Below are 25,728 nucleotides of genomic sequence, written 5' to 3'. Positions count from 1 at the left end.
CCGTGCCCAGGATCCAAACCTGTGAACCCTGGGCTGCCGAAGCGTAGCACGTGAACTTAACCACTACGCCACCAGGCTGGGCCCACATGTTGTGCTTTCATTTTAAAAACAGCTTTATTGAGATAATTCATTACCATAAAACTCACCCTTCTAAAGTGTAGTTTTTTGGTTTTAGTATATTCAGAGTTGTGCAGCCATCACCACTAATGCTAGAACATTTCCTTACCCCAAAGAGAAAATCCACGTACGTTAGCTGTCAATTCCATTCCCTCCCTCCTGCCAGCCCCAGGCAGCCACTCATCTGCTCCTGTCTCTGGATGCGCCTACTCCGGCATTTCTCATAAATGGAATCATACAGTATGTGGTCTTTCATGTCTGACCTACTTCACTGATCATGATATTTTCACAGTTCATCCGTGTTATAGCAGGTGTCAGAATTTTTTTCCTTTTTAAGACTCAATAATATTCCATTATATGGCTAGACTACATTTTGTTTATCCATTTATCAGTTGATGGATGTTTGGGTTGTTTCCACTTTTTGGCCATTGTGAGTAATGCTGCTGTGGACACTCATGTACATGTTTTGTGTGGATGTAGGTTTCATTTCTCCTGGGTATGTGTCTAGGCCTGGCTTTGCAGGATGATACGTTGACTCCACGTTTAACCTTTGGATGAACTGCCACACAGTTTCCACAGCGGTGACACCGTTTTACATCCCCCTCAGTGTGTGTGAGGGTGTGGGAGGTTTCACTTTCTCCACATCCTCACCAGCACCTGCTGTCCATCCTCTGATTCTTGTCATCCTAGTGGGAGTGAGGTTACACTTGTGTCATTAAAGTCCATGAGAAGCGCAGGTGTAGTGTGCTGGGCACGTGGGGGAGTTTGTCCCAGCTGGGGACTCAGGCAGCGTGTCCTACCTGAGGAATGGGCGTCCCCAGGGCGCTTGACCAAGCAACGTGTCACACGTCCACCTCCACTCGCACTAGTGCACTTGGGTCATTCCCCCTAACCCCCCTTCTCAACAAGGTTTAGCATCTCCATGCTTCCAGACCAGGGTTTTCCAGACTCTTCCCTCTCTCCACTGCTGAGTCTAGTCTGCCTTTAAGTGCTGCCGTCTCCATTCCCACTTCCACTTGAGACCACCAAGTGCCATCATTCCCATCTTAAAGATGGGGAAACCAAGGTACACGGAGGTCCAGCAGCCTGCCCAAGCCCCAGAGTGGGGTACAGGTGAGGTCTTCAGGGATACCTCTTGGGAGATTGCCACACAGGGCCTGGTCTCCCCGTGTTGGAATATACTTTGCTTCTTAGTCAGGTGCTTTTTCTACTGCCTCATATAGCAAATTTGTTTTCTTTTTCTACTCAGGAAACCGATCTTTCTATATTTGACCTAATTGGCTTAGAAAATAAAATGACTCGCCATGAGGCGGAATTGCTTTGTAAGAAAAAGGTGACTCGGAAACTCATTGAGGAGCTGTTCACTGCACCGCCCCCGTCAAACAGACCTGCAGCCGTCAGACTGAAGCCCAGCAGGTGTGTGGTGTGGCGCATTGCTTCCTGCTCACCGTGAGCTCGGGCTGGGTCCTGGCTGGTCATGATTCCACCCCTGGACCGTGGGGTCCGGCTGACGTTTCCCCTCACTGCAAGGAGCCCTGGCCACACAGCCCCTCGGGGAGACCTGGGACCATTGGGTTTCAGTTTCACATGAGAACCTGGGCCACGGCTTGTGAAGAGAAAGGCCAGGCATCTCATTTAGTATGTGTTTCTCCTGGAGATCGCCCAGATGTCCTTGGTTTCTGTGAGAGTAGCTCATTATAAACGGCAGGTGTGGGCACTCTGCACCTCCTGGCCAGGGTGATATGGCCACTCACCCAATGAAGAAGGGCCCTTTTATCATCTTTAAGGAATGTTGGGATTCGAGAGGGATCCGAAAGGGGAAGGGATCAAGGAGGGGGAGGTCAGGCTGGATCAAACCCGGTGCGTGGTGTGATGGCAGCTGTCACGGGCAGACGCCCGAGTAGCGAGGGTAGAGCGTGTGCTGTGGGGTGGTGTTGGGGCCCTGAGGACAGACAGAGGGCTCCATCCACCCTGACCGCAGCCTGAGGGACATCTAAAGGACATCTGAAACGATGATTTTGCGGGTGCCATGAAGCTAGCGGTGGGTAGGGGGCAGAACATGTTAGATGATGAAATTAAAACATATGATTCAAGACAAGCTCAATCCAGCAAGTTGGAAATATGTAAAATCCTATGGTCAGGTTAAAAATGAGAAAGAAAATAGATGTTTTAGAGAGAAAAGGGCCAATTCTGCAAAGTGGCAGCCCATTCTTGTTGCCTCTTCTGTGTATGACTTCTCTGGGGGACTTGCAACCGACCACTTTCGCCTCATCTGCCTAGCCTGTGCTCGGGGCCTGCAGCCCTCAGTTAAATACACAGATGGGGCAGCAAAGCTGCGTTCCTCCTGGGGCTGGATGGCTTTACTTAGTGGATTTCTGCTGGCTATCTCCACCTGTTGCGTTGCCCAGGGGTTTTGAAAATATAGAATTCCTGCCATTACAGTTTTCCAAGTAAAATGAATATAAAGAGCATGTTGCACTGTGATAAAATCCGAAATGGCAGCCGGGTGTGGCTCCCCTTCTGCAGGTTTACCAGCTGTTGTTACCTGTGCTGCCTGTGACCTCACCGTGCAAGCTGACTTCTCACCCATTTTACTCTCGATCTGAACAGTGGTGTCCTGGACTTATGTGTTAGATGCATTGTTTCTAATCCACATTGATGGGAACTTAAAAATTAAAATCATATTCCCCCCATATCACCCAGGCATCAGAGTAGACGTACCACTCTTGTGTCCTAAGTGTTGTCAGCCCCTCCCCAGAACACATGGTGAGCTTCTGCACAGTGGTTAGAAACTCCCCCACCCCTCTTTAAACTGCCCTGGGAATGGGACCCCCTCACTGCTCTTGAGTGGTCCCGCACCCCCTGGGCCCCATCAAGGCACCCGCACCCCGAGTCTCAGCCGTGCTCGTGTCTTTGTCTGCACAAATGGCGTCTAGGTTATTTCAGCCTGTGCAGTATGGCCAGAAGCCCGAGGGTCGCACTGTGGCTTTCCCCAGCACACACCCGCCCCGGACAGCGACCTCTGCCGCAGCCACTGCCACTCCACAGGGCCACGTTCGAGGACGGCCACCGATCGCCACGTTCTCTGCAAATCCGGATGCAAAAGGTATGCCTCCTGTGGTGGGGTGTTCTCGGTGTCATGAAGGGTTTCTGTGGAAGAAGTTCCTCGCACTTTTCCTTGCCCCTCTGGACGTGTGACCATTCCTCTGAGCAGGAGCAGGAGTGGGACTGTCTGCTCTGGCTCTGCTGAAGAGACCATGTGTAGTTCGCCCGTGAGTGTTGGGCTCTTCTATTTCTTTAAACTGGATGTTTTCCCTATACAAGACATTCTACTCTTAGTCGAGCCATTGTTGATGTGACGATGAAGATGTACCTTTGGCAGAAATGTTCTCTTTCGTGTAGGGAAATGCACGTCAAAGTCGTTTATGAAACTTGTGAGGAAGTCTGCTCTTGTGTTTTGCGCCACCACTTCGACATAACCTGATCATTACTGTGAAGGAGGATAGGGTTGCATGGCAGCAAAAGTAATGAAGATAGTGCTCTACCCCTAATCCACAGGGTCCTTGATGTCAGTCCACTTGGTTCTTTAAGATCTACATAAATGTCCAGACAGTACTGCTTTGCTGCAAGAGATCTTTGTACAGCTTGGGGTGCAGGCGGGGCCTGTGCTCTGAGTGGTTAGGAGGTGGTTTCTAATTGACACTCATGTTTGAATGGGCTGACTTGTAACATTCCATTTACTCCAGAAATGTACTGGGTAGCCTGCTGATGAACTCAAAGTGAAATGAATTAACAACAGATAAAAAATTATATTTCTCTCACTCTAGAGACACCCCCCTCCCTTTCTTTAGAGAGGGCTTCTCATTTGAGACATGGTATGAAATAATGTTTGTTTTATTTCTTTAAAATTATTGAGAACCTCTAACAGCTTTGCACAAACAAACCTTATTGATTGCAGCGGCAGCAGCCCCGTTTCAGACCTCTCAGGCTTCCACCGGTGCTCCGAGACACCAGCCCGCCTCGACCTTCAGCACAGCACCTAGCCCAGCCCATCCTGCGAAACTGCGGGCCCAGACCACTGCCCAGGCCTCCGCCCCAGGCCCGCCCCAGCCCCAGCCCCAGGCCCCCTCGCACCCGGCGGGGCAGAGCGCGCTGCCTCAGGGGTTGGTGCTCACCTCGCAGGCCCAGGCGCGCCTGCCGAGTAAGTGGCCTCGCCTCTCCCGGGTCTGCCCCCTCTTTACCACAAGGCAGCTCTGTTCAGAGCAGTGGTGTGTGAGGGGCCTTGCTCTCCACTCCCTTTGTCTCCCCTAAACCCATGCCTAGTGCTGCCTTTCGCCACGCTGTTGTTTCTGGCCCTAAATCTGCAGAGGGAGGGCTCCTCTCCAGGGCCAGTGTCCGGGGCATTGTCCTCTCTCTGTCCTTTCTCCTGATGCCTGCACGCCACTCTGCTTTCTTCCTGCGCGTGCCCTGCCTCACTGTGCTGATCGTTGCACTTCTCCTAGTGTCAGCCAAGATTTCCTTCCGTCAGTCACCAGGGTCACCTCAGGGAGCAAATAGGAATAAAACAGAAGCCAGTAACTTCCTTGCCAGCCATGTGAACTAGTGTTTGGTTTCTAAAAACCATGACTTCTTTTAGTCTCTCGCTTATCACCAAATTTAAACCTGGAATGAATTATTGCTCGACCAAGACATTTTGTAATAAATCAGTGACAAAACATTGCAATCTTACTAAATTTTTTTAATAGAGCTTTTTATTGAGACCAGTGAAGTTAACATATTTCTAAATCTTACATGTACCCCTGTTCATTCTGCTGTAGAAAGTATCCGTACTGAAACTATTAGGGGCTACATCATTTCTCAGACGCCGCCTCAAGCACTGTATTTGTTGGGGTAGCAGTTGTGTGGAGGCCTTTCTGGAATGGTGAGAGAGAGAGGTAGTGTCACGAGGAGACACTGAATTCAGGCTAGTTTTCTCTCACGACAAGCCTCTCTCTTCCATTACCAGCAAATAGAGAGTAATTATCCTAGTGAATTGCGCAAGGGAGGAAGCACTTGTATATGTTCCAGTTCTTTTTGCCTAGGGTAGGAACTATGTGGGCTGTGCCCCAGGAGCTGTGCTTGGGGGGCATAAAGTCAGCCAGGCCGCCCTTCACTCTGACGCCTTCACTGAGGGCTGATGGGACATTCAAACTTCCATGCACAAATCTCTGCATTTTCCCTTCCTTATTCATGGTTTCTGTGGGCAAGATATTTTTGGGTGTTTTTCTGGTCTTTTGCTAACTGTTCTGTTATCACTAATAATTCTGGCGTGGGTTTTCTTGGGAGGAACATTGAGACTCGAATATCGACTATTGGGTTTAAACCTTGAAGCCCGTTGGTCAGTTATAGCTGGAAGGTAGTGCCTTTTTGGGTTAGGTGTGTATGACTCCATCTGAGTTATGTTTTAAAAAAAATGTTTTAAGCAATGTTAAGTTTCCCGTTTCTTCACAGTAAACATAGATGGAATCCTACGACCTAGTTCAAATTAGTGTGAAACTTTATACCTGAAAGCTACATTTGTGTGATATATTTATGTACTTAAATACATTTCCAAGTTTTGAAAAGGTCATGGGTTTAATTGAAGCTAGTTATCTATTATTTTATATCTGTAGTGAGAAAATCTTGTTTACCTCTGTGAGCTAAATTGGACGTTTACTTTTTTCACATCTTGAAAATTCTCTCAAGAGTTTGATATGAGAGTTTCAAAGTATATTACAAACAGATTTCTGCTATTTTTTTTTTTTACTTGGTGAGGAAGATTGGCTCTGAGCTAACATCTCTGCCAGTCCTCCTCTATTTTGTGTGCGGGTCGCTGCCACAGCATGGCTTGATGAGTGGTATAGGTCCATGCCCAAGTTCTGAACCCGCGAACGCTGGGCTGCCCAAGCAGAGCGTGCCGAACTTAACCACTATGCCACCAGGCCAGCCCCTGATTTCTGCGATTTTTGATGTTTGCTACTTTTTTATTGGTTGGAAAGAAAAGTAAAATGTTCTTTAATAGTTTCTATAGTTATATTAATATCTGATATCTAAAATCTCTACCAGTTAGGATTAAATAAGTTAAACATTAAAATTCAATGTTAATTTTAATTGATTTTTCTGTTAAAATAATTATTTTCTGAAAACGTTAGAAAGCAATACGTAATAAATGTTTCTATGACACTTGGGTTTACTATAGACGGTCGTTCTGTGTGTGACAAATGATCGTCAGTATAACAATCGCAAACTTTCCTCCGAAGTTTTAATTGGTTTTTCTGCGTTTCTGCAGGTGGGGAGGTAGTCAAAATAGCCCAGCTGGCTTCACTCGCAGGACCGCCAAGTCGAGTCGCCCAGCCTGAGACCCCTGTGACGCTGCAGTTCCAAGGAAACAAATTCACCTTGTCACACAGCCAGCTCCGACAGCTCACCGCTGGCCAGCCCCTGCAGCTACAAGGTAAAAGGTGGCTAACTCATTGTGACAGGTGAAGAACTGAACTGCGGACACTTTGCAGGTGGAGCCATCCGAGCCCGCCTCCTCCCCTGCAGCTGTGACTTGGGCCTGTTGGGCAGCCCCTGTGAGCTCCGCTGCTTCACTGGGAAATGGCCTCAGTGAGCCTTACCTGGTGGGGCGTCTGGAGGACTAATGGGATAACACACGTCACCCCTGTGGTTGCCTGTATGCGATACATACGAAATAGGTGATACTCATTTTTTAATAGAATCTGCCTTTTGGAAACAAGTTTCTTATTTTTAAAATCAGAATACAAAGATTTGCTACTTTCTAATTTTAGTGTGAGATGAATTGTCCTGAAGATGCCAAAGGACTAGCAGTTTCTGTAGAAGTTATGTTCTTTTATATACAGGTTTTACAATTTTAACTCCCAGACCAAAGCCCCCCCGGCCTGTGGCTGAGAGCGATGTGTTCAAGTAGTAATTGCTTTTTGAAGAAAATGGGGGGATGCAATGTGAGTGGCACGTTAATATGAATCCCTAGTGACGACATGGCAGCACTTGAGTCATCTCAGTTCCTCTCGGCTGTAGATTAGGATTCAGAGGTGGTGTCCATAGCAGCCTTGGCTGGTGCCCTGCCTGAGCAGCCTTCTCAGGATATGTTGTTCATGGCTCTTGTCAGGGGTGAAAGGCTCTGTTGTCAGCCAGGTCTGCGATGCTCCACGCCAACGCTGGAGTCACAAACAGCTTAGCAGAGCAGAGGCACCCAAGAAGCCTGCAGCAGAGAAACCATTTGATTGGTTTAATTCCACATTGCTTCCGTTTTTTGACCAAGAGGCGAGGCTGTCTGTTACTGGTGGGCTCTAGTTGTGTTACAGCACATGTGAGCTTTCCTCTAGAGGAAAAGATGTTGGAAAGACTTCATCACACAAAAGGTTGAAAATGACAAGCTCCTTAAACAGTGACAGAGCTGCAGAGTTTGGGCTAAAAAACAAGTCTTTAGGTATTTCTTCATCCAGCATCCAATTGGTTGGCAAGCACCAATGCGTGATCTGGAAGCTAGGACCTTCCACCTGTGACCAGCTTGGGAGCTCAGGGCCTCAAGCACACACGACAGACCCTTAGCCAGGTGCCCATCGTGTCACCCACAATAGGAATGGCAAGGAAGAGATGAGCTTTTTCTTGATATTAAGCAAAATGACTTTGTTCCTTAGAGTTTTCATTCACTGTGAATGAAGTATTTTCATTTTTCTCCAAGTAACTGAACTTTGCATTGCCTCAGAGTAAATTTGATTTTGGATTTTTGGTTTATTGCTGTGTTTGTTTCTGTACATTTGGAAGTGAGTGTAGCCTGTAGGTAAAAGGCGCACACGTGTGATTGCAGGCAGTGTTCTTCAGATCGTGTCTGCGCCTGGGCAGTCCTACCTGCGACCTCCAGGCCCCGTGGTGATGCAGACCGTGTCCCAGGCAGGAGCCCTCAACGCCCTGGGAAGCAAACCCCCAACCAGTGGCCCAGGCCCTGCACCCCTGACCCCATCAGGTGAGTGCTCTGAACAGGAAGAAGACTTGGCTTTGAAGCTTCTTTTTGATTTTCTGTGCTTCTAAGGTAACTGCAGGGCGTTTGTGATGTCCGACTGTGTGCCTCAGAACCTGTAAGTCCCGTTTGTGGCCGTCTCTGATTTCCACAGATGGGCTAGTGTCAGCGTGGTGTTTCTTTCTCTTTTGCTCTCAATGATATTGGTTGAATATAACCAGCCTCCACTTTACCTTAGATTTTGGGGTTTTTTTGCTCTAACAAGAGACTTGGAATCATGAGAAATTTTGCTTGTTAATGTCAAATACACTTAGGGAACGTGCGAGAATCTCCCCTGGGACAGGTAGTGGAGCAGAGTTTGGAGCCTTCTCTGTCTGGCCCAGCCTGTGCTACCCCTTGCTCATCCTACAGCCTGCTTCCCGCCAGGGTCCTGCTCTTCTGGGCGCACCCCTTCTGCCTAGGGTGCCTGCTGAGGAGCCTGCAGACTTGGGAGGTGCTTGGGTTGAGTTGACGTATGGAAGCAGCAGGGACCACTCCCGACCTGAATCCCTTGTCACCACTGAGCCCCAGTCCCTGGATGGTCTGCAGTAAAGCTGGGGCAGGGCCTGTGTACCCCTTCCCATTGGGCTGTGCCAGTGGGGTGCTGGAGGAGGCTGCAGGGCTGTTGGTGTTGCCCCGGCTGCAGTTCTGCATCCCAGCCGTGACATATGGTTCCACTTGCAGTCGGTTCTGTTTTCCAGGTTTTCTCCTACCCTCCCAGAACCAGCTGCTGGCACCCTCCCCAGAGCTTAATAAATCCTGTTTTGTGGGCCTCAAGCTCCTGTGCCTGGCACCAGCCCCATCCACTAGGTTCTAATCACCTCGACCCTTCCCTTTGCTCACCTAAAGTGGCTTTCTGACCCCAGGGCCCTTTTCAGTCCTCGAATACCTCTTTCAGCAGTCCCCTGTGTGCAAGTGTCTGTCAGGATAAGCAGCATGGCCGTGCTGGTGGGAGCAGGCCGTGTGGGATCCTGGGGTCGCTCTGTCCTGGTCTAGAGGGCAGTGCTGACTCCCTGCCCGCAGGCAGGTGGAGTTGATGGTGAAGCACCGAGGGCAGTGGAGTGCTGGGGCCCATGTGGCTGCTGCACTGCTGTGATTGCAGTGAAAGTGACCAGGGTCTGAGGTGTGTGGTGGACTCCTCTGAGCACATGGGGCACTCACCACAGGAGAGACAGACCCATGACGCTCAGTCATCACCAGAGAGCAAGAATGCTTTGCTGGCAGTTCTGAATAACTTACACATTCCAGAAATGTGCTAGTGAAAGATGATGAGAGCATTTTAGAGAGCGTGCTGGTGGAGGATGAAGGTCTGAAGAGTGTGCCAGTAGCCTTGGTTTCCAGCTCTTCATTTTTGCATTTGTAGTGGGTGTGCCTGGTCGAGTGGCAGTCAATCCCCTGGCTGCAGGAGAACCTGGAATGGCCTCCAAGCCAGCCTCTCCCATCGGAGTACCAACCCAGGTACGGTGCAGTACACCCGAATGCCACGTGGTGCCGATGGGCAACACCTCCACGCGTGGAAGCTAGTTTTCAGAAGCTGCTTGTTACCAGGGATGGTTGTGATATTTAACAGCTTCTGTGAGGCATCATCAATTTACATGCCTTCAAAAATACATTGTCTCTCTGAATTATAGAATTTTGATTTTAAAAATACATTTCCAAATAAAGGAAATGAAACTGGGCTTTATAATTGCAAAAATCCCCTTTCACATTTTTTTATATTCTCATACCTGTCTTCCAGGCATTAGAAATGCTCATAGTGTTTCGAGAAATGCTTTCACTTTGGTGAGGAGAAGAGTGTCCGTTTTCTTTGCCTCCTTGCTGTTGCTGTTTCCTGTAGAACCAGGACCTCTGGGTCTAGGTGTGCTCTGTGTAGCAGTCGCCGTAGATGAGGGATCCCACAGGGCCGGGGGAGACCAGTAACTGGGCCTGTTGTTTTGCACTAACCATTTACTTCCTTGCTTTTGATAAAGGAGGAGAAGACCAGACTTTTGAAAGAGCGGCTGGACCAGATTTATTTTGTCAATGAACGGCGCTGCTCCCGTGCTCCCGTATATGGCAGAGATTTGTTGGGGATCTGTTCCCTGGCCAACAGAGAGCAGATACCATGGCACGGCTCTTTCGATAGCAGTCACAGGAAGGGGGCTGGGCCAGCGAGCTGTTTCACGTCACCTTCCAAAAGTCAGAGGGACCTGATTCTGACACTGACTCAACGTCAAGAATCCCTCCAGGATGTTATCGACAGGTAGGGTGGCCTGTATGTATAGATGTGTTTTAAAGGTTTTTTACTCACTATGTTGCACCTCAGCAACTTTCGGTGTTGTTTTCTGGATGTTCACCTTATTCCCATAAGTTTCTCCCTGAGTTGTCGCTTGGAAGTCTGTTTTGAAATCACTTTGGGGGTCTTCAGCTTTGCTGTCAGATGGTCTTTCCATGAAGCTTGTCGACGCCTGCAGGTTGATTTCTTTCTGCGGAGGCATTGGGCCTGTCCTGGGGACGGCCTTGGGATGAACGTTGGCTGGCCTATGTGAAGAGCCACAGCTAATTCTGGGTGTGGGGAACATGTTCTTGACGATTTTCTCCATTTTGTTTTTTTAAAATAATAGTTTATTAAAAACCACATGAATGACTTAAAATTGCGTGATGAGAAATGTATATTTAAGAGTTAAACTAAGAAAACAGGCTCTTAAGAGAGAAAATAAAACTCCAGATGCTGTTGGGGCACAGTGGCTGCACCGATCCCTCTTCTGCCAAGCCATGTCTTTGCTTCCTCTTTGCCTTATGTACTGTATCAGTCCTGTTTGCGATTTCATTCACTGCTTTGACCTAGTTTCTAGATTCAGCCTGAGAACGTGTTTTCTCTCCCTTCTCTGTTTTGTGTTGTTCGGCAGCAGTTCCCATGGTTACTTGTATTTACAGTAGGAAACCCAGCACTGCTCCTGTGCCCTGGCTCAGCTTTCAGGATGTATCTACTGTAGGTCTCTCAGATCAGAAACAGAAATAATGGAGAAAAATAAAACTGGAAGTGGTTCTCCACATGTGAGCGAGTCAGCCTCTAACTCTGGACTCTTTCCTCCTGTCTCCATGTAGTTAGGTTAGTAACTGCCTGCACTCATGCACTCTTCTTTCTTGTAGATGCTGATTTGTCTTTCTTTCATCCTTCTTTCTCTAACATGATAGATAACTTTTTAAAAAATAAACTTTAGGGCCAGCCCCGGTGGTTTAGTAGTTAAGTTTGGCTTGGTCCGCTTCAGAGGCCTGGGTTCAGTTCCCGCACATGGACCTACACAACTCAGCTGTCAGTGGCCATGCTGTGATGGCGGCTCACATGCAAAAAGAGGAAGATTGGCAGCAGATGTTACCTCAGGGCGAATCTTCGTCAGCAAAAAAATAAATAAACAAACTTTATTTTTTAGAGCAGTTTTAGGATCACAACAAAATTGAGAGGAAGGTACAGAGATTTCCCATCTATCCCCTGCCCCCACACATGCGGTTTCCCCTGTTGTCAACATCTTACATTAGAGTTGTACATTCGTTATAATTGACGAACCTACATTGGCACATAGTAATCACCCAGAGTCCATAGTTTACATTAAGGGTCACTCTTGGTGTTGTACGTTCTTTGGATTTGGACAAAGGTATGACGTGTGTCCATTGTTATGGTGTCTTACAGAGTAGTTTCACTGCCCTAAAAATCTGCTATAGTCCACCTATTCATTTCTCCTTCCTCCCTAACCCCTGGCAATCACTCATCTTTTTACTGTCTCCATAGTTGTGCCTTTTCCAGAATGTCTTATGGTATGTAGTCTTTTCAGATTGGCTTCTTTCACTTAGCAATGTGCATTTAAGATTCCTCTATGTCTTTTCGTGGCTTGATAGCTCATTTCCTTTTAGTGCTGAATAATATTCCATTGTCAGGATGTGCCACAGTTTTTTATCCATTCACCTACTGAAGGACATCTTGGTTGCTTCTAAGTGTTGGCAATTATGAATAGAGCTGCAGTAAACATCTGTGTGCATGTTTTTGTGTGGACATAACTTTTCAGTTCTTTTGGGTAAATACCAAGGAGCATGATTGTTGGATTGTGTGATAAGAGTATGTTGAGTTTTGTAAGAAACTGCCAAACTGTCTTCTGAAGTGGCTGTACCATTTTGTATTCCCACCAGCAATGGATGAAGAGTTCCTGCTGTTCCACATCCTTGTGGCATTTGTTGTTGTCTGTGTTCTAGATTTTGACCGTTCTAATAGGTGTCTAGTGGTGTCTTGTTGTTGCTCTAATTTATAATTCCCCACTGGCATGTAACGTGGAGCATCTTTCCCTATGCTTATTTGCCGTCTGTATAACTTCTTTGGTGAAGTGACTGTTATGGTCTTTTGCCCATTTTTTAAATTAGGTTATTTTGTTATTGTTGAGTTTCAAGAGTTCTTTGTATATTCTGGATAACAGTCCTTTATCAGATGTGTCTTTTGCAAATATTTTCTCCCAGTCAGTGGCTTGTCGTCGTCTTCTCTTGACAGCGTCCTTCACAGAGCAGAAGTTTTTAATTCTAATGAAGTCTAGCTGATTAATTCTTTCATGGATCATGCCTTCGCTGTTGTATTTAAAAAGTCATCACCATGCCTAAGATTTTCTCCTGTTATCTTCTAGACGTTTTAGAGTTTCACATTTTACATTTAGGTCTGTGATCCATTTTAAGTTAATTTTTGTGAAGCATGTAAAGTCTGTGTCTAGATTCATTTTTTTTTTAATTATTTTTTTTGGATCATATTGGCTGGCCCCAAACAGTCCAGTTTTTATCTGTCACCATACATATGTGTCCCTGTACCCCTTTCGCCCTCCCCCCACCCCCTTCTGTGGTAACCACTAATATGTTCTTTTCTATGTGTTTGTTTATCTTCCACATATGAGTGAAATCGTACGGTATTTGTCTTTCTCTGTCTGACTTATTTCACTCAGCATAATACCCTCAGGGTCCATCCATGTTGTTGCCAGTGGCGTGGTTTTGTCTTTGTTTATGCCTGAGTGGTATTCCATTGTTTATATATACACCACATCTTTATCCGTTCATTCGTTGATGGGCACTTGGGTTGCGTCCACATCTTGGTTATTGTGAATAATGCTGCAGTGAGCATAGGGATGCATAAATCTCTTTGAATTGTTGATTTCAAGTTCTTTGGATAAATACCCAGTAGTGGAATACCTGGATCATATGGTTTTTCTATTTTTAATTTTTTGAGAATTGTCCATACTGTTTTCAATAGTGGCTGCACCAGTTTGCATTCCCACCAGCAGTGTCTGAGGGTTCCCTTTTCTCCACATCCTCTCCAACACTTATTTCTTGTCTTGTAAATTATAGCCATTCTGATGGGTGTGAGGTGATATCTCATTTTAGTTTTGATTTCCATTTCCTGAATAATTAGTGATGTTGATCATCTTTTCATGTGCCTGTTGGTCATCTCTATATCTTCTTCGGGAAAATGTCTGTTCATATCCTCTGCCCATTTTTTGATCGGGTTTTTTTTTTGTCGTTGACTTGTATGAATTCTTTATATAGTTTGGAAATTAACCCCTTGTCAAATATGTGATTTGCAGATATTTTCTCCCAGTTGGTGAGTTGTCTTTTTGTTTTGTTGATGGTGTCCTTTGCCTTGCAGAAGCTTTTTAGTCTGATGTAGTCCCTTTTGTTTATTTTTTCTTTTGTTTCCCTTGCCTGAGTAGACATGTTACTCAGAAAGATACTGCTAAAACCTATGTCAAAGAGTGCGCTGCCAGTATTTTCTTCTAGAAGTTTTATGTTTTCACATTTGACCTTCAAGTCTTTAATCCATTTTGAGTTAATTTTTGGGTATGGTGTAAGATAATGTCCTACTTTTATACTTTTGCATGTGGCTGTCCAGTTTTCCCAACACCATTTATTGAAGGGACTTTCTTTTCTCCATTGTACATTCTTGGCTCCTTTGTCAAAGATTAGCTGTCGGTAGATGTGTGGTTTTATTTCTGGGCTTGCAATTCTGTTCCATTGACCTGTGTGTCTTTTTTTGTGCCAGTACCATGTTGTTTTGATTACTATAGCTTTGTAGTATGTTTTGAAGTCAGGGAGTGTGATACCTCCAGGTTTATTCTTTTTTCTCAAGATTGCTTTGGCTATTTGGTGTCTTTTTTTGTTCCATATAAATTTTAGGATTCTTTGTTCTATTTCTATGAAGAACGTCAGTGGGATTCTGCTTGGGATTGCATTGAATCTGTAGATTGTTTTAGGTAGTGTGGACATTTTAACTGTGTTTATTCTTCCAGTCCATGAGCATGGCATATCTTTCCATTTCTTTGTCTTCTTTGATTTCTTTCAATAATGTCTTACAGTTTTCATAGGTCTTTCACCTCCTTGGTCGAATTTATTCCTAGGTATTTTATTCTTTTTGTTGCAGTTATAAATGAGATTATATTCTTGATTTCTCTTTCCATCCAGTTTGTTGTTAGTGTATAGAAATGCAACTGATTTTTGTAAGTCGATTTTGTACCCTGCAACTTGACTGTATTCATTGGTTACTGCTAATAGTTTTTTGGTGGATTCTTAGGGTTTTCTACATATAGAATCATGTCATCTGCAAATAGTGGCAATTTTAGTTCTTTCTATTTTGATCCCTTTTATTTCTTTTTACTGCCTAATTACTCTGGCCAAAATTTTCAGTACTTTGTTGCATAAGAGTGGTGAGAGTGGGCATCCTTGTCTTGTTCCTGCTCTCAGAGGAATAGCTTTCAGTTTTTCACTGTTGAGTATGATGTTGGCTGTGGGTTTGTCATATATGGCCTTTATTATGTTGAGGTATTTTCCTTGACTCATTTTTTTGAGGGTTTCCATCATAAATGGATGTTGGATCTTGTCACATGCTTTCTTTGCATTTATTGAGATTATCACGTGATTTTTATTTTTTATTTCGTTAATGTGATATATTGCATTGATTGATTTGTGGATTTTGAACCATATCTGCATCCCTGGAATAAATCCCACTTGATTGTGGTGTTTATCCTTTTAATGTATTATTGTATTTGATTTGCTAATATTTTGTTGAGGATTTTTGCATCTGTTTTCATCAGCGATATCGCCCTGTAATTTTCCTTTTTTTGTGTTGTCCTTGTCTGGTTTGGTATCAGGGTAATGTTGGCCTCATAGAATGAGTTGGGAAGCATTCTGTACTCTTCAGTATTTTGGAATAGTTTGAGAGGGATAGGTATTAAATCTTCTTTGAATGTTTGGTAGAATTCACCAGAGAAGCCATCTGCTCCTGGACTTTTGTTTTTTGGGAGGTTTTTGATTACTGTTTCAGTTTCTTTACTTGTGATTGGTCTATTCAGATTCTTTATTTCTTCTTTTTTGTGTGTGAGGAAGATCAGCCCTGAGCTAACATCCATGCCAGTCCTCCTGTTTTTGCTGAGGAATACCGGCCCTGAGCTAACATCTATTGCCAATCCTCCTCCTTTTTTTCCCTTTTTCTCCTCAAAGCCCCAGTAGATAGTTGTATGTCATAGTTGCACATGCTCCTACTTGCTGTGTGTGGGACGCCACCTCAGCATGGCCGGACAAATGGTGCATTGGTGTGCGCTAAGCCGTGGGGCCAGCCCCTCTATTTCTTCTTGATTTGGTTCTGAGAGGTTGTATGATTCTAAGAATTTATCCATTTCTGCTAGGTTAACAAATTTGTTGGCATATAGTTTTTCATAATAATCTCTTATAAGCTTTTGTATTTCTGTGGTGTCCGTTGTAATTTCTGCTCTTTCATTTCTGATTTTATTTATTTGAGCCTTCTCTTTTTTTCTTTGAGTCTGTCTACGGGTTTGTCAATTTTGTTTATCTTCTCAAAGAACCAGCTCTTAGTTTCATTGATCCTTTCTTTTGTTTTTTTTAGTCTCTATTTCATTTATTTCTGCTCTGATTTTTATTATTTCCTTCCTTCTGCTGACTTTGGGCTTTGTTCTTCTTTTTCTAGTTCTTTTAGGTGTAGGGTAAGCTTGTTTATTTAAAATTTATCTTGTTTGTTGAGGTAGGCCTGTATTGCTATAAATTTCCCTCTTAGTACTGCTTTTGCTGCATCTCATGTTTTGGTATGTTGTATTTTCATTTTCATTTGTCTCTAGGTATTTTTTTGATTTCTCCTTTGATTTCTTCATTAATCCAGTAGTTGTTCAGTAGCATGTTGTTTAGTTTCTACATATTTGTGACTATCTGAGCTTTTTTCTTGTAGTTGATTTCTAGTTTCATAGCATTGTGGTTGGAAAATATGCTTGATATGATTTCAATTTTCTTAAATTTATTGAGGCTTGCTTGGTTTCCCAACGTATGGTCTATCTTTGAGAATGTTCCATGTGTACTTGAGAAAAATATGTATTCTACTGTTTTTGGGTGGAATGTTCTGTATATAGCTGTTAAGTTCATCTGGTCTAGTGTTTCATTTAAGTCCACTAGTTCTTTGTTAACTTTCTGTCTGGATGATCTATCCATTGACGTAAGTGAGATGTTAAGTTCCCGTACTATTATTGTATTGTTGTCAATTTCTTTAGGTCTATTAATAGTTGTTTTATATACTTTGATGTTCTTGTGTTAGGTGCATATGTGTTAATAAGTATTATGTCTTCCTATTGGAATGTCCCTTTTATCATCATATGATGCCCATCTTTGTCTCTTGTTATCTTTTTTTACTTTGAAGTCTGTTTTGTCTGATGTAAGTATAGCTACATCTGCTTTCTTTTGCTTGCCATTTGCTTGGAGTATCATCTTCTATCCCTTCACACTGAGCCTGTGTTTGCCTTTAGAGGTGAGATGTGTTTCCTGAAGGCAGCATATTGTTGGGTATTGTTTTTTAATCCATCCTGCCATTCTGTGTCTTTTTTCTTTCTTTCTTTCTTTTTTGCTGAGGAAGATCAGCCCTGAGCTAACATCTGTGCCCATCTTCCTCTGTTTTGTATATAGGATGCCACCACAGCGTGGCTTGATGAGCAGTGTGTAGGTCTGCGCCCGGGATCTGAATCTGCAAACCTCGGGCTGCCAAAGCAGAGCGCGTGAACTTAACCGCTGTGCCACTGGGCTGGCCCCTCGACAGTTTTAACACTATATGCCTTGGGGAAGGTCTTTTTGCATTGATGCAATTAGGAGTTTTCTTAGCTTCTTGTACTTGCACGTCCAGTTCTTTCCTCAGGTTTGGGAAGTTCTCAGCTCTTATTTCTTTGAATTAGCTCTCCACACCTTTTTCTCTCCCTTCTCCTTATGGGATACCTGTAATGCTTATGTTACTTTGTCTAATTGAGTTGGATGTTTCTTGAAGAATTTCTTCTTTTTTCTTAAATCTAAGTTCCCTCTTCTCCTCCACCTGACTCATTTCTAGGTTTCTATCCGTAAGCTCATTAATTTTTCCCTCCATATGGTCTGCTCTGTTTGTAATGCTTTCTGCATTAGTTTCCATCTCATTTATTGTGTTTTTAACCTCAGAACTTCTGTTTGGTTTTTTTTGTTTTTTTTTTTTTGGAGTTTCAGTCTCTTTGGTGAAGTACTCCTGTTCATTTATTTTATTCCTGAGCTCACTGAACTTCTTTCTGAGTTTTCTTGTAACTTGTTGAGTTTCTTTATGACAGCGATTTTGAATTTTGTGTCAGTCAGGTTGTACTCTTCTGTGATTTCAAGTTTGGTTTTTGGAGAGTTGTAATTTTGTAATTACAGTTGTAATTTTGTAATTCTGTTCTGCTGTGGTACTGTAGCTCTTCATGGTATTTGATGACTTGATCCTGTGCTGCACATTTGTAGTAGTAACCACCTTTCTTATTTGGGTACAGCTTTGGTTACTTTGGTTGTGAGCTTCTTTTGGTTATATTTGAGAGCCTACACTTTCCACTTTCCTCTGCCTCTGCCAGGGTGTCGTCAGTGCCCCCCTCATGCCGCTTGTGCCTTCCTTTGCTTTAGTCTCAAGTGTTGCCACCAGGGTCACCAGGCTGCGAGCACTTTTTCTGCTTCTGGGGTTATCTGGGTCTTGTGTTCCTCCACTGGCTCTCTGCGGGCTCTGCACGGGCTTGGATGAGGGTGCTAGTTGCACCACTGCCAGGGGTGCTGGGTTCATGGGTGTTGCTGTCGTTGCTGGGGGCCCAGGGTCCTGAGGACTTGTATGCAGCCCCTGCTGCTAATGGAGCTGGTATCAGGGATGCCGCCACTGGGGGCTGGGTCACTGGTTCTGCTGTGGTTCCTGAAGCCTCTGGTCACAGGTTCCACCTGCTACCACTAGTGGGGAGTAGGGGCTAAGCAGGGAGAGGTTTTTGTTGTTGCACACTGTGCAGCCACTGGTCTCTGGTGCTAGCTGGTGTGTTTTGAAAATTCAGGTCAGAGCATCTCACCCCAGCCAAGAAAATCCGAGGTTTGTATACTATTCTGAGTGCTGGAAAGACCTGGCCACTGCCGGGGAATGGGGAGGAGACACGCGTGCTGGATCTGCTGGTAGACAGGCAGGGAGCAATCTGATCCGCCCTCTCCGCTCCTGCCAGGCCTGCCCACTGGCGAGCAGGCTATGTCTTCTGGGAGACAGGCAGGTACCATGCCAGCCCATCTTCTCTGGCCCTGCCAGCACCACTTTTGGGCACACAGGCTAAGTCTACTGGGACATGGGTAGGGAGCAAACCAGCCTGCTTTCTCTGCCCCCTCCAGGACCGCTTGAGCAAGGTGCACCTATTTTCTTGCAGGCATTCAGGCCAGCATGGCGATTTGTGCTCTGGATCACTGCTGCTGGGGGGTGGGGTGGGCTACTCCCCTAGTTCCACTGCCTCCTAGGGGTCCAGTCCTCCCAGCTTCAGCTATGTAGGTGCTTGGATGTCTTATGTGTCTTGTTGGGCTGTGCGGGGAATCTTCCATTGGGTAATGGCTGTCTGACTGATTGTAGCTTAGAGGAGAGAAAGAAAGGAAACAACTTACTCCACCATGATGCTGATGTCACTCTTAGATTTATTTTTATCCATGTGGATGTCTAGTTGTTCCAGCACCGTTTGTTTAAAAACTATCTTTCTCTATCGTATTGTTGCCTTTGCTCCTTTGTCAAAGATCAGCTGATTATATTTATGTAGGTCTATTTCTAGGTTCTTTATTCGGTTCCATTGAATTATGTGGCAGTGCTACACTGTCTTGATTACTGTAGCTTTATATTAAGTCTTGAAGTCAGATAGCACCAGTCCTTCAGCTTTGTTCTTTTCCTTCAATTTTGTGTTAGCTATTCTGGATCTTTTGCTTCTTCCATATAAACTTTAGATTCATTTTGTCGATATCTGCAAAATAACTTTCTGGGATTTTGATTGGGATTGTGTTGAATCTCTGATCAAGTTGGGAAGAACTGACGTCTTGACAATATTGAGTCTTCTTATCCATAAACAGGGACTCTCTCTCCATTTATTTAGTTATTTGATTTTGTTGATCAGCATTTTGCTGCATGCAGTTGGTAGCAAGTCATGGAAACCCAACTTCAGCTGACATCCAGAGTAAGGGCTTCTCTGTGCAGGTGGCAACTGGAGGTTGGGAGATGGGTGTCAGGTTGGCTGTAATGACTCATCTGAGTTGTCATTGTGCTGCTCTCTGCAGGGCCTCTTCATCCCGGGTCTGGCTCCCCTCTTGGTGGCACAGTGGCTATAGCAGCTCTAGGGTTCCCATTCTCCCCCAGACCATCTGGGAGATGGAACGCCTGTGTCCCAGAAATTCCCGTCAGAAGAAATGCCCTTCATATGGAATGGGCTGTCTCTGCACCCGTTGTTGCGGTATGGCGGATGCGCTACACTGGTTCTTTTGATCTGGGCGGTCCTCATTGGCCAGGACTGGTTGAGACCTGCTCCCATGGTTGCTGTGATGGGATAGTGTGGGCCAGCAGCCATGTCACCTCTGTGGTGACTAGAATTAGGCACGCTGGTTTCTCTGGTGACTCCCACTATCAGAAGGTTCTGTCCTCTTCCTTCTGGAGCCTTAACTGCCTGAGACAGAGGTGCTGTCTGGTAGAGATTCTGTGTGACGAGCATGCTTTCTGCTTCTCAGGGTGGTGTGTGTGATCCCTCCAGTGGTGGCCGCGCCCCCCTCCTTGTGGGTGGCGAGGCCACCTTCCCTGTACAGCCACAGGATGCGGATCTTCAGGCACTGCCTGAAAGAGCACACGGCTCCCTACGCCCAGCAGCTGCAGCAGATGACAGCTCTGCGCTCACTGCAGTTTCCAGAGCTGAGATTGGTCCAGTTTGACTCAGGTATGAGAGGAGATCCCATTTGCAATGTTTACCATGTCCGATTCACTTGCTTTGGATTATGAGATACTCTTAATGTTACTCATTTCATAGGAAAGCTGGAAGCCTTAGCTATTTTACTGCAGAAATTGAAATCTGAGGGACGTCGAGTGCTGATTTTATCCCAGATGGTTCTTATGTTAGACATTTTAGAAATGTTCTTGAACTTCCATTATCTCACCTATATAAGAATTGATGAAAATGCCAACAGTGAACAGAGGCAGGTAAGAAAGAAATTGTTTACTTTGTTGTTTACAGTTCAGTTGTGTGAACTTTCATCACAAGTTTCTAACCTGGTTTCTCAGAGCTGTGTAAATTCAGTGCTATCGTAACCCTTCTGAACAAAGGAAAGAGCTTTTGAATGTCTTTGGACTTTAGTAGGTTTTTAGCTCCATCCTTTGATATGATTTCATAAGTCACTTTATTTGGGAAACACACGGTTGGTTAGATGTCTCAGAATCCGAATTGGTGCCGTATGGTCATGTCAGGACAAGATTGGTGTGCCTCAGGAGGTAGCATGGGGTGAAAATACAAAAACCATCCAGATGAATTTGCAGTAAAGAAATTTCAGTTAAAATAATATGCCCATTTTTTACCTGTCAGATCCTCTAAGGGTATCTTGATTCCCTCAGGCACAATGAGACATGCATTCTCTTACACGGCTGGTGGGAGCACAAATTAATATCACTTTCTAGAAGACAAGTTGACAGTATTGGTTGTGAATCTTAAAAATGGATCTATTTTGACTTGCCTCTGGTAATTCTGTGTCTGGGACTCTCTCCTTCAGCACCACCACCACACCTCTTAAAGATTTATATACAATTGTTCACTGTAGAAATGTGCATAATAACCCTCAGTCAGGAGCGAAGTGACTGTCCAGTAGTAGAAGAATGAGTAGGTAAGTTGTCCGTGTGCTGTAGGCCTGGCAGCATGGTGAACACACACTGTCCCGAGCAGTCCAGGGCATGGACTAAGCAGCCATCATCAACGGTGTTTCAGAACAGCTTTGAGTAGCATTGCAAAACGTTCCCAAGTTCCAAAAGCAAGCTACTTTTTTACCCTCTTGTATTACCCCCTTCCTGTTACACCAGAAGCACACTCAGGGCTTCTCACACACCTGCACACACACGAGAAGCCCTGCAACAGGCTTTCTTGGTAGCAATGTAACAAAGTGTATAGAGATTTTCTTGAAGGAGAAGGGTTGGTCGACTGTTATGGTCTTTTTTTGGCACTGAGATCCTTGCAGAGAGAAGTGTTCAAATGAGCCCCTTTCAGCTCATGGCCTTGAGTGAGATGGAGGAGCCTCTCTTCCTGGGTGGTTTCCTGCTCCCTCAGCCTTACTCCAGGGGCTTTTTGCTGTAAAGTGCCCTGGCATTGCCTGAGGGCACATGAAAAAGCACATATCCCTCCCCAGTAAGACTCTGTGTTCTTGTGGGGCCTACAGATTGAGCTGACAGTACATGTCAGATGGAGTCTGACGTTTTCCTTTTTTGTAAGTGATGACTCACGTTATTTAAACAGTGTAGAGATGTTTGTGATCCTTAAGTGAGAGATGACGCAGATGCACAAAACAGCCAGAATAAAATGCCAAAATCTGGTGTAATTTGAACAGGGGCCGCACGTCAAAGGAAACACAAACCAAGTAGTTTTGTTATGGAATAATTTGTGATAAATATCAGAAAGCGTCACAGGTTTCCCAGCATTTACTAAGAATACTAACTGGAGGGTTTTATTTCATCCTAGGAACTGATGAGGAGTTTCAACAGAGACAGGCGGATTTTCTGTGCCATTCTCTCCACTCATAGCCGTGCCACTGGCGTGAGCCTGGTAGAGGCAGACGCGGTGGTGTTCTATGACAATGACCTGAACCCTGTGATGGACGCCAAGGCCCAGGAGTGGTGTGACAGGATTGGGAGGCGCAAGGACGTGCACATATACAGGTGAGGAGTGGGCTGAGTCTGGGGTGGGCCTGCGTGCGAGGAGCTCTGTGCAGGTGTCGGTGCCAGACTCCCTGGGTCAGAAGTGCCGTGTGGATCTGGGATAACACACTGCAGTTGCAGTTCGCTTTGGAAGTTTCCACTAAGTTTTGTTTATTTTTCCTTTAGGCAGACTTGTATTCCTGCTGTCTGATTCATCCTTTCTTTATGTGTAACATTTGCTGGAGGCGTAATTTAGTTTGCCTGAGGTGTGACTGAGTTAGGTTGCTTAGACGCGCCCTGCTGTCTTTTCAGCGTGTGATTGTTGTCTCTCTTCTGGAGTACCTGAACCTTCAAGGATGATGTATATTTTAGGTTGTTTCAACTATTGTTAAATATTCAAATATGAATTATCTGTTAGTAAATTGGCTGTTGAAAGAATTGAAATCTTAGAACTGGTCAAACGTGTAATTGAGGGAAATGGAGAAGGCTCTACTCTGTGTTTCTAAATTTCTAGAAGTATTTACATAATGGTGTAATAGTAGTAGGTCTGCATTTTTTTGCTTGTTTATTTTGTGCCCAGTGTGCATTGAGCACTTGATGTGCCCCTGTCATGTGCCCCGCCACTTCTGTGAGATGTCAGCGTGAAGTCTCACAGGTGGCAGCTCGTACGGGACTGAATCCCCAGCTTGTGTGACATAGTACTCCTAATGTATTTAAAGAGCTTTATATTATTATTTTTCTGATTATAAATGTATTACTTGTTCATTGGAAAAAAAAGAAGAAAATCACGTAGAGAAGAATAAGTCTCCCATAGGGATGGCAGTCATTCACATTTTGGTGTGTGTCCTTCCAGACATTTAAAAATTGTTTTTAGATAGCTCATGTCATCAGTCTTATTTTGTAATCCTTTTTCTTGTAACAATATATTATGAGTGTATTTCCATGCTAATAAATATAAATTTGGTACGTCATTTGTATTGAACAAATAATGTTTCATTGTGTAATTTCTTCCTTATTGTTGGCCCTTTAGCAGTTACTAGCTAGAAATGGTAAAATATTTTATTCTCAGTAGCCACAAAATCTGTAAACACTCAGGAATAATCTTAGCAGTAAAGATGCAGGATATATAAGAAAAGTATAAAATTGTGTGAAAGGGTGTTAGATAAGCTGTCACGTGGGGGAGGATATGGTGTGTCCTTGGACCGGAAGACCTGGTTCATAAAACTGTAAAGTTTCCCCAAAGCGTTATTAAAATTTAAGTTAATTTCAATGGAAGCCCTGATTATTGGTGTTAGTGTATGTGTGCACGTGCACCTATACACACAGTTGGCTAAAATGGTTTTTAAAGTGTATTTGGGTGAAAGATATGATGGCCAGCAAAAATGATGACAAGGGTTGCAGGGAGAGAGTGGTGCTGGGGTGTCCGAGGACAGACACGTGGCCTTATCTCAGTGCTGCTGGAATCGGAGCAGATGGACAGTGCAGGGGGAAAACAGCCCAGCCTGGGTGGGAATGTCACCAAGGCAGGATTTCAGTTTAATTGAAACATAGTTTATTTAATAAGTGTTGCTGACACATTGTGTGTCTTCGAGGAAGGGAATGGGGTTGGAGCACTGTTTCCTGCTTTATGACTAGAATACAGTCCCTGTGAATTAAGGAAATAAATGTAAAAATAAAGCAACAATCTTAAAGTGGTATTTAAGAGATAATACCTGTAGCCTAGAGCTTGAAGGGATCGCTTTAATCAAACAGAAAACTTGGAAGGAAGGAAGGATAAGACATATTTGAGTATAGTAAAATAAAAAGTTAAGTACAGTCACACGCTGCATAACGACATTTCGCTCAATGGTGGACCGCGTATATGACGGTGGTCCCATGAGATTAGCGCCACACAACGTAGATGTGAAGTAGGCTGTTGTGTCTAGGTTTGTGTAAGTACACTCTATGATGCTTGCACAACGATGAAATTGCCTAACAACGCATTTCTCAGGACATATCCCTGTCGTTAAGTGACACATGACTGTATTGCAAAAAGATTTCCATAAGCAAAGTTAATAGGCAAATAATAAATTGGGAAAATTGTTTGCAATTCTCTTATCAGAGGGTTAAATCGCTCTTATAAGTTGAGAAGAAAGGTAAATGACCCCTTTTTTTAAGAAGGGTGGAGAGGGAACCTAAGAACAGAACAGGCAGTTCTAGGTGAACAAAAACATGTGACAAGATGCCCAAAGGTAGAAAGAAATGTAAGTTGAATGTGCAGTGGCCTTTCTGCTCGAATGCCCCGACAAGTGGGACTGTAAAGGGGCATGTCTGCTGGCAGTGCCCAGTAAGGGAACCTCCTCATTTTACTGGGAACTGAGGGTCGTTTCACTGTTTTGAAAGCAAGGTCCATTGATATGAAAATTGCATGTGCCCTTTGCCCCCAGCATTACCCTCAAGAGGGTTGATCCTGTGGTGTAAGAGTGGTTACTGCAGCTTGTTCATGTGGCATGAAGCAGGCACCAGTGAACGCCATCTTTAGGGTACAGCCATACCCTGAGTATCGAGCAGCCACTAGAAACATGAGTTCATTTCGGGGATTTCTGAAGGACACTGTTCAGTGAGAAGCAAAGTGCAGATAAGTGTGTAATGAGGCAGCTCTTGCCCCACATCATCAGTGTGATCATGTGAAGGTGCAGGGCGTGTTGTGGAAGTCTGTGTGCCAGGTTGTCAGCACTGAAGAAGACAGCTACTCAAGATGAGTCCGGGAGGCCCAAGTAGGATGTTTCTAGGTGGAGGCTGTGGGATGGGGAGAGTGAGGGTGACAGGCAGGAGGACACGGGGCATGGGGGTATGGGACAGTGTGCAGGGCTTCTGGGGCCTGCCTTCGTGCTGTGTGGGAAGTGGGGGCACAGCTGGGCGGAGATGGGAGCGGGGACAGTGGACCACGGAGGCCTTTGGCTGCCACATGAAGGAAGGAACATACCCAGCAGAGCATTGCATACGACAAGTGCTTTGAAAGCCATACTGCACCCACCTGAGCAGCGAGGGGTGCTCTTCACAGGCCGTCTCTGCCCCGGGTCTTCTTCCAGGTGCCTTAGCTGTCATTTGTGTGTATGTCTCTCTGTTTTGTTTGTAGGCTTGTGAGTGGCAATTCCATTGAAGAGAAATTGTTGAAAAATGGAACCAAAGATTTGATCCGGGAAGTAGCTGCTCAGGGAAATGATTACTCCATGGCGTTCTTAACACAGGTATCCTTCATTTGTGAGTCCTCGGGAGGGTTACCGCACAGGGAGGGCAATTGTGTGGGTTCCATGCAGTCGATGAGGAGTTGTCTGACGGTTTCCCTGGTACCGAGGTCTCGAGCTCAGGGGAATGAAACCGTTTC

The 25,728-nt window shown here is 44.9% G+C and overlaps 1 protein-coding gene and 1 non-coding gene across 19 annotated transcripts in view; both read left to right on the top strand.

Moving 5' to 3' along the window:
• EP400 (E1A binding protein p400) overlaps positions 1–25,728 on the top strand; it is a 126,378-nt gene that overhangs the window by 59,757 nt on the left and 40,893 nt on the right. For 15 of the 18 annotated variants that reach the window (XR_009216824.1, XM_058531196.1, XM_058531195.1 and 12 more), the window contains 11 exons: positions 1,367–1,533; positions 3,054–3,223; positions 4,076–4,318; positions 6,425–6,589; positions 7,970–8,125; positions 9,522–9,616; positions 10,129–10,400; positions 20,204–20,406; positions 20,497–20,666; positions 22,186–22,382; positions 25,480–25,591. Coding sequence is in view for 17 of the 18 variants with exons in the window: in XM_058531196.1 (XP_058387179.1) it covers positions 1,367–1,533; positions 3,054–3,223; positions 4,076–4,318; positions 6,425–6,589; positions 7,970–8,125; positions 9,522–9,616; positions 10,129–10,400; positions 20,204–20,406; positions 20,497–20,666; positions 22,186–22,382; positions 25,480–25,591 (1,950 nt within the window). In the remaining variant the exon portion in view is untranslated. The remainder of the gene's footprint in view (positions 1–1,366; positions 1,534–3,053; positions 3,224–4,075; positions 4,319–6,424; positions 6,590–7,969; positions 8,126–9,521; positions 9,617–10,128; positions 10,401–20,203; positions 20,407–20,496; positions 20,667–22,185; positions 22,383–25,479; positions 25,592–25,728) is intronic. The other 3 variants (XM_058531199.1, XM_058531198.1, XM_058531197.1) reach the window with 1 other exon arrangement.
• LOC131398687 (small nucleolar RNA SNORA49) lies at positions 21,769–21,900 on the top strand. Its single transcript, XR_009216966.1, has one exon. It is a non-coding gene; the product is annotated as a small nucleolar RNA SNORA49 (small nucleolar RNA).

This window comes from Diceros bicornis, chromosome 35 (genome assembly GCF_020826845.1).
Source record: "Diceros bicornis minor isolate mBicDic1 chromosome 35, mDicBic1.mat.cur, whole genome shotgun sequence".
In the NCBI taxonomy this organism is placed as follows: domain Eukaryota; kingdom Metazoa; phylum Chordata; class Mammalia; order Perissodactyla; family Rhinocerotidae; genus Diceros; species Diceros bicornis.
The sequence above is the reverse complement of the archived record's forward strand: the minus strand, read 5'-3'. Positions and strand labels throughout refer to the sequence as shown.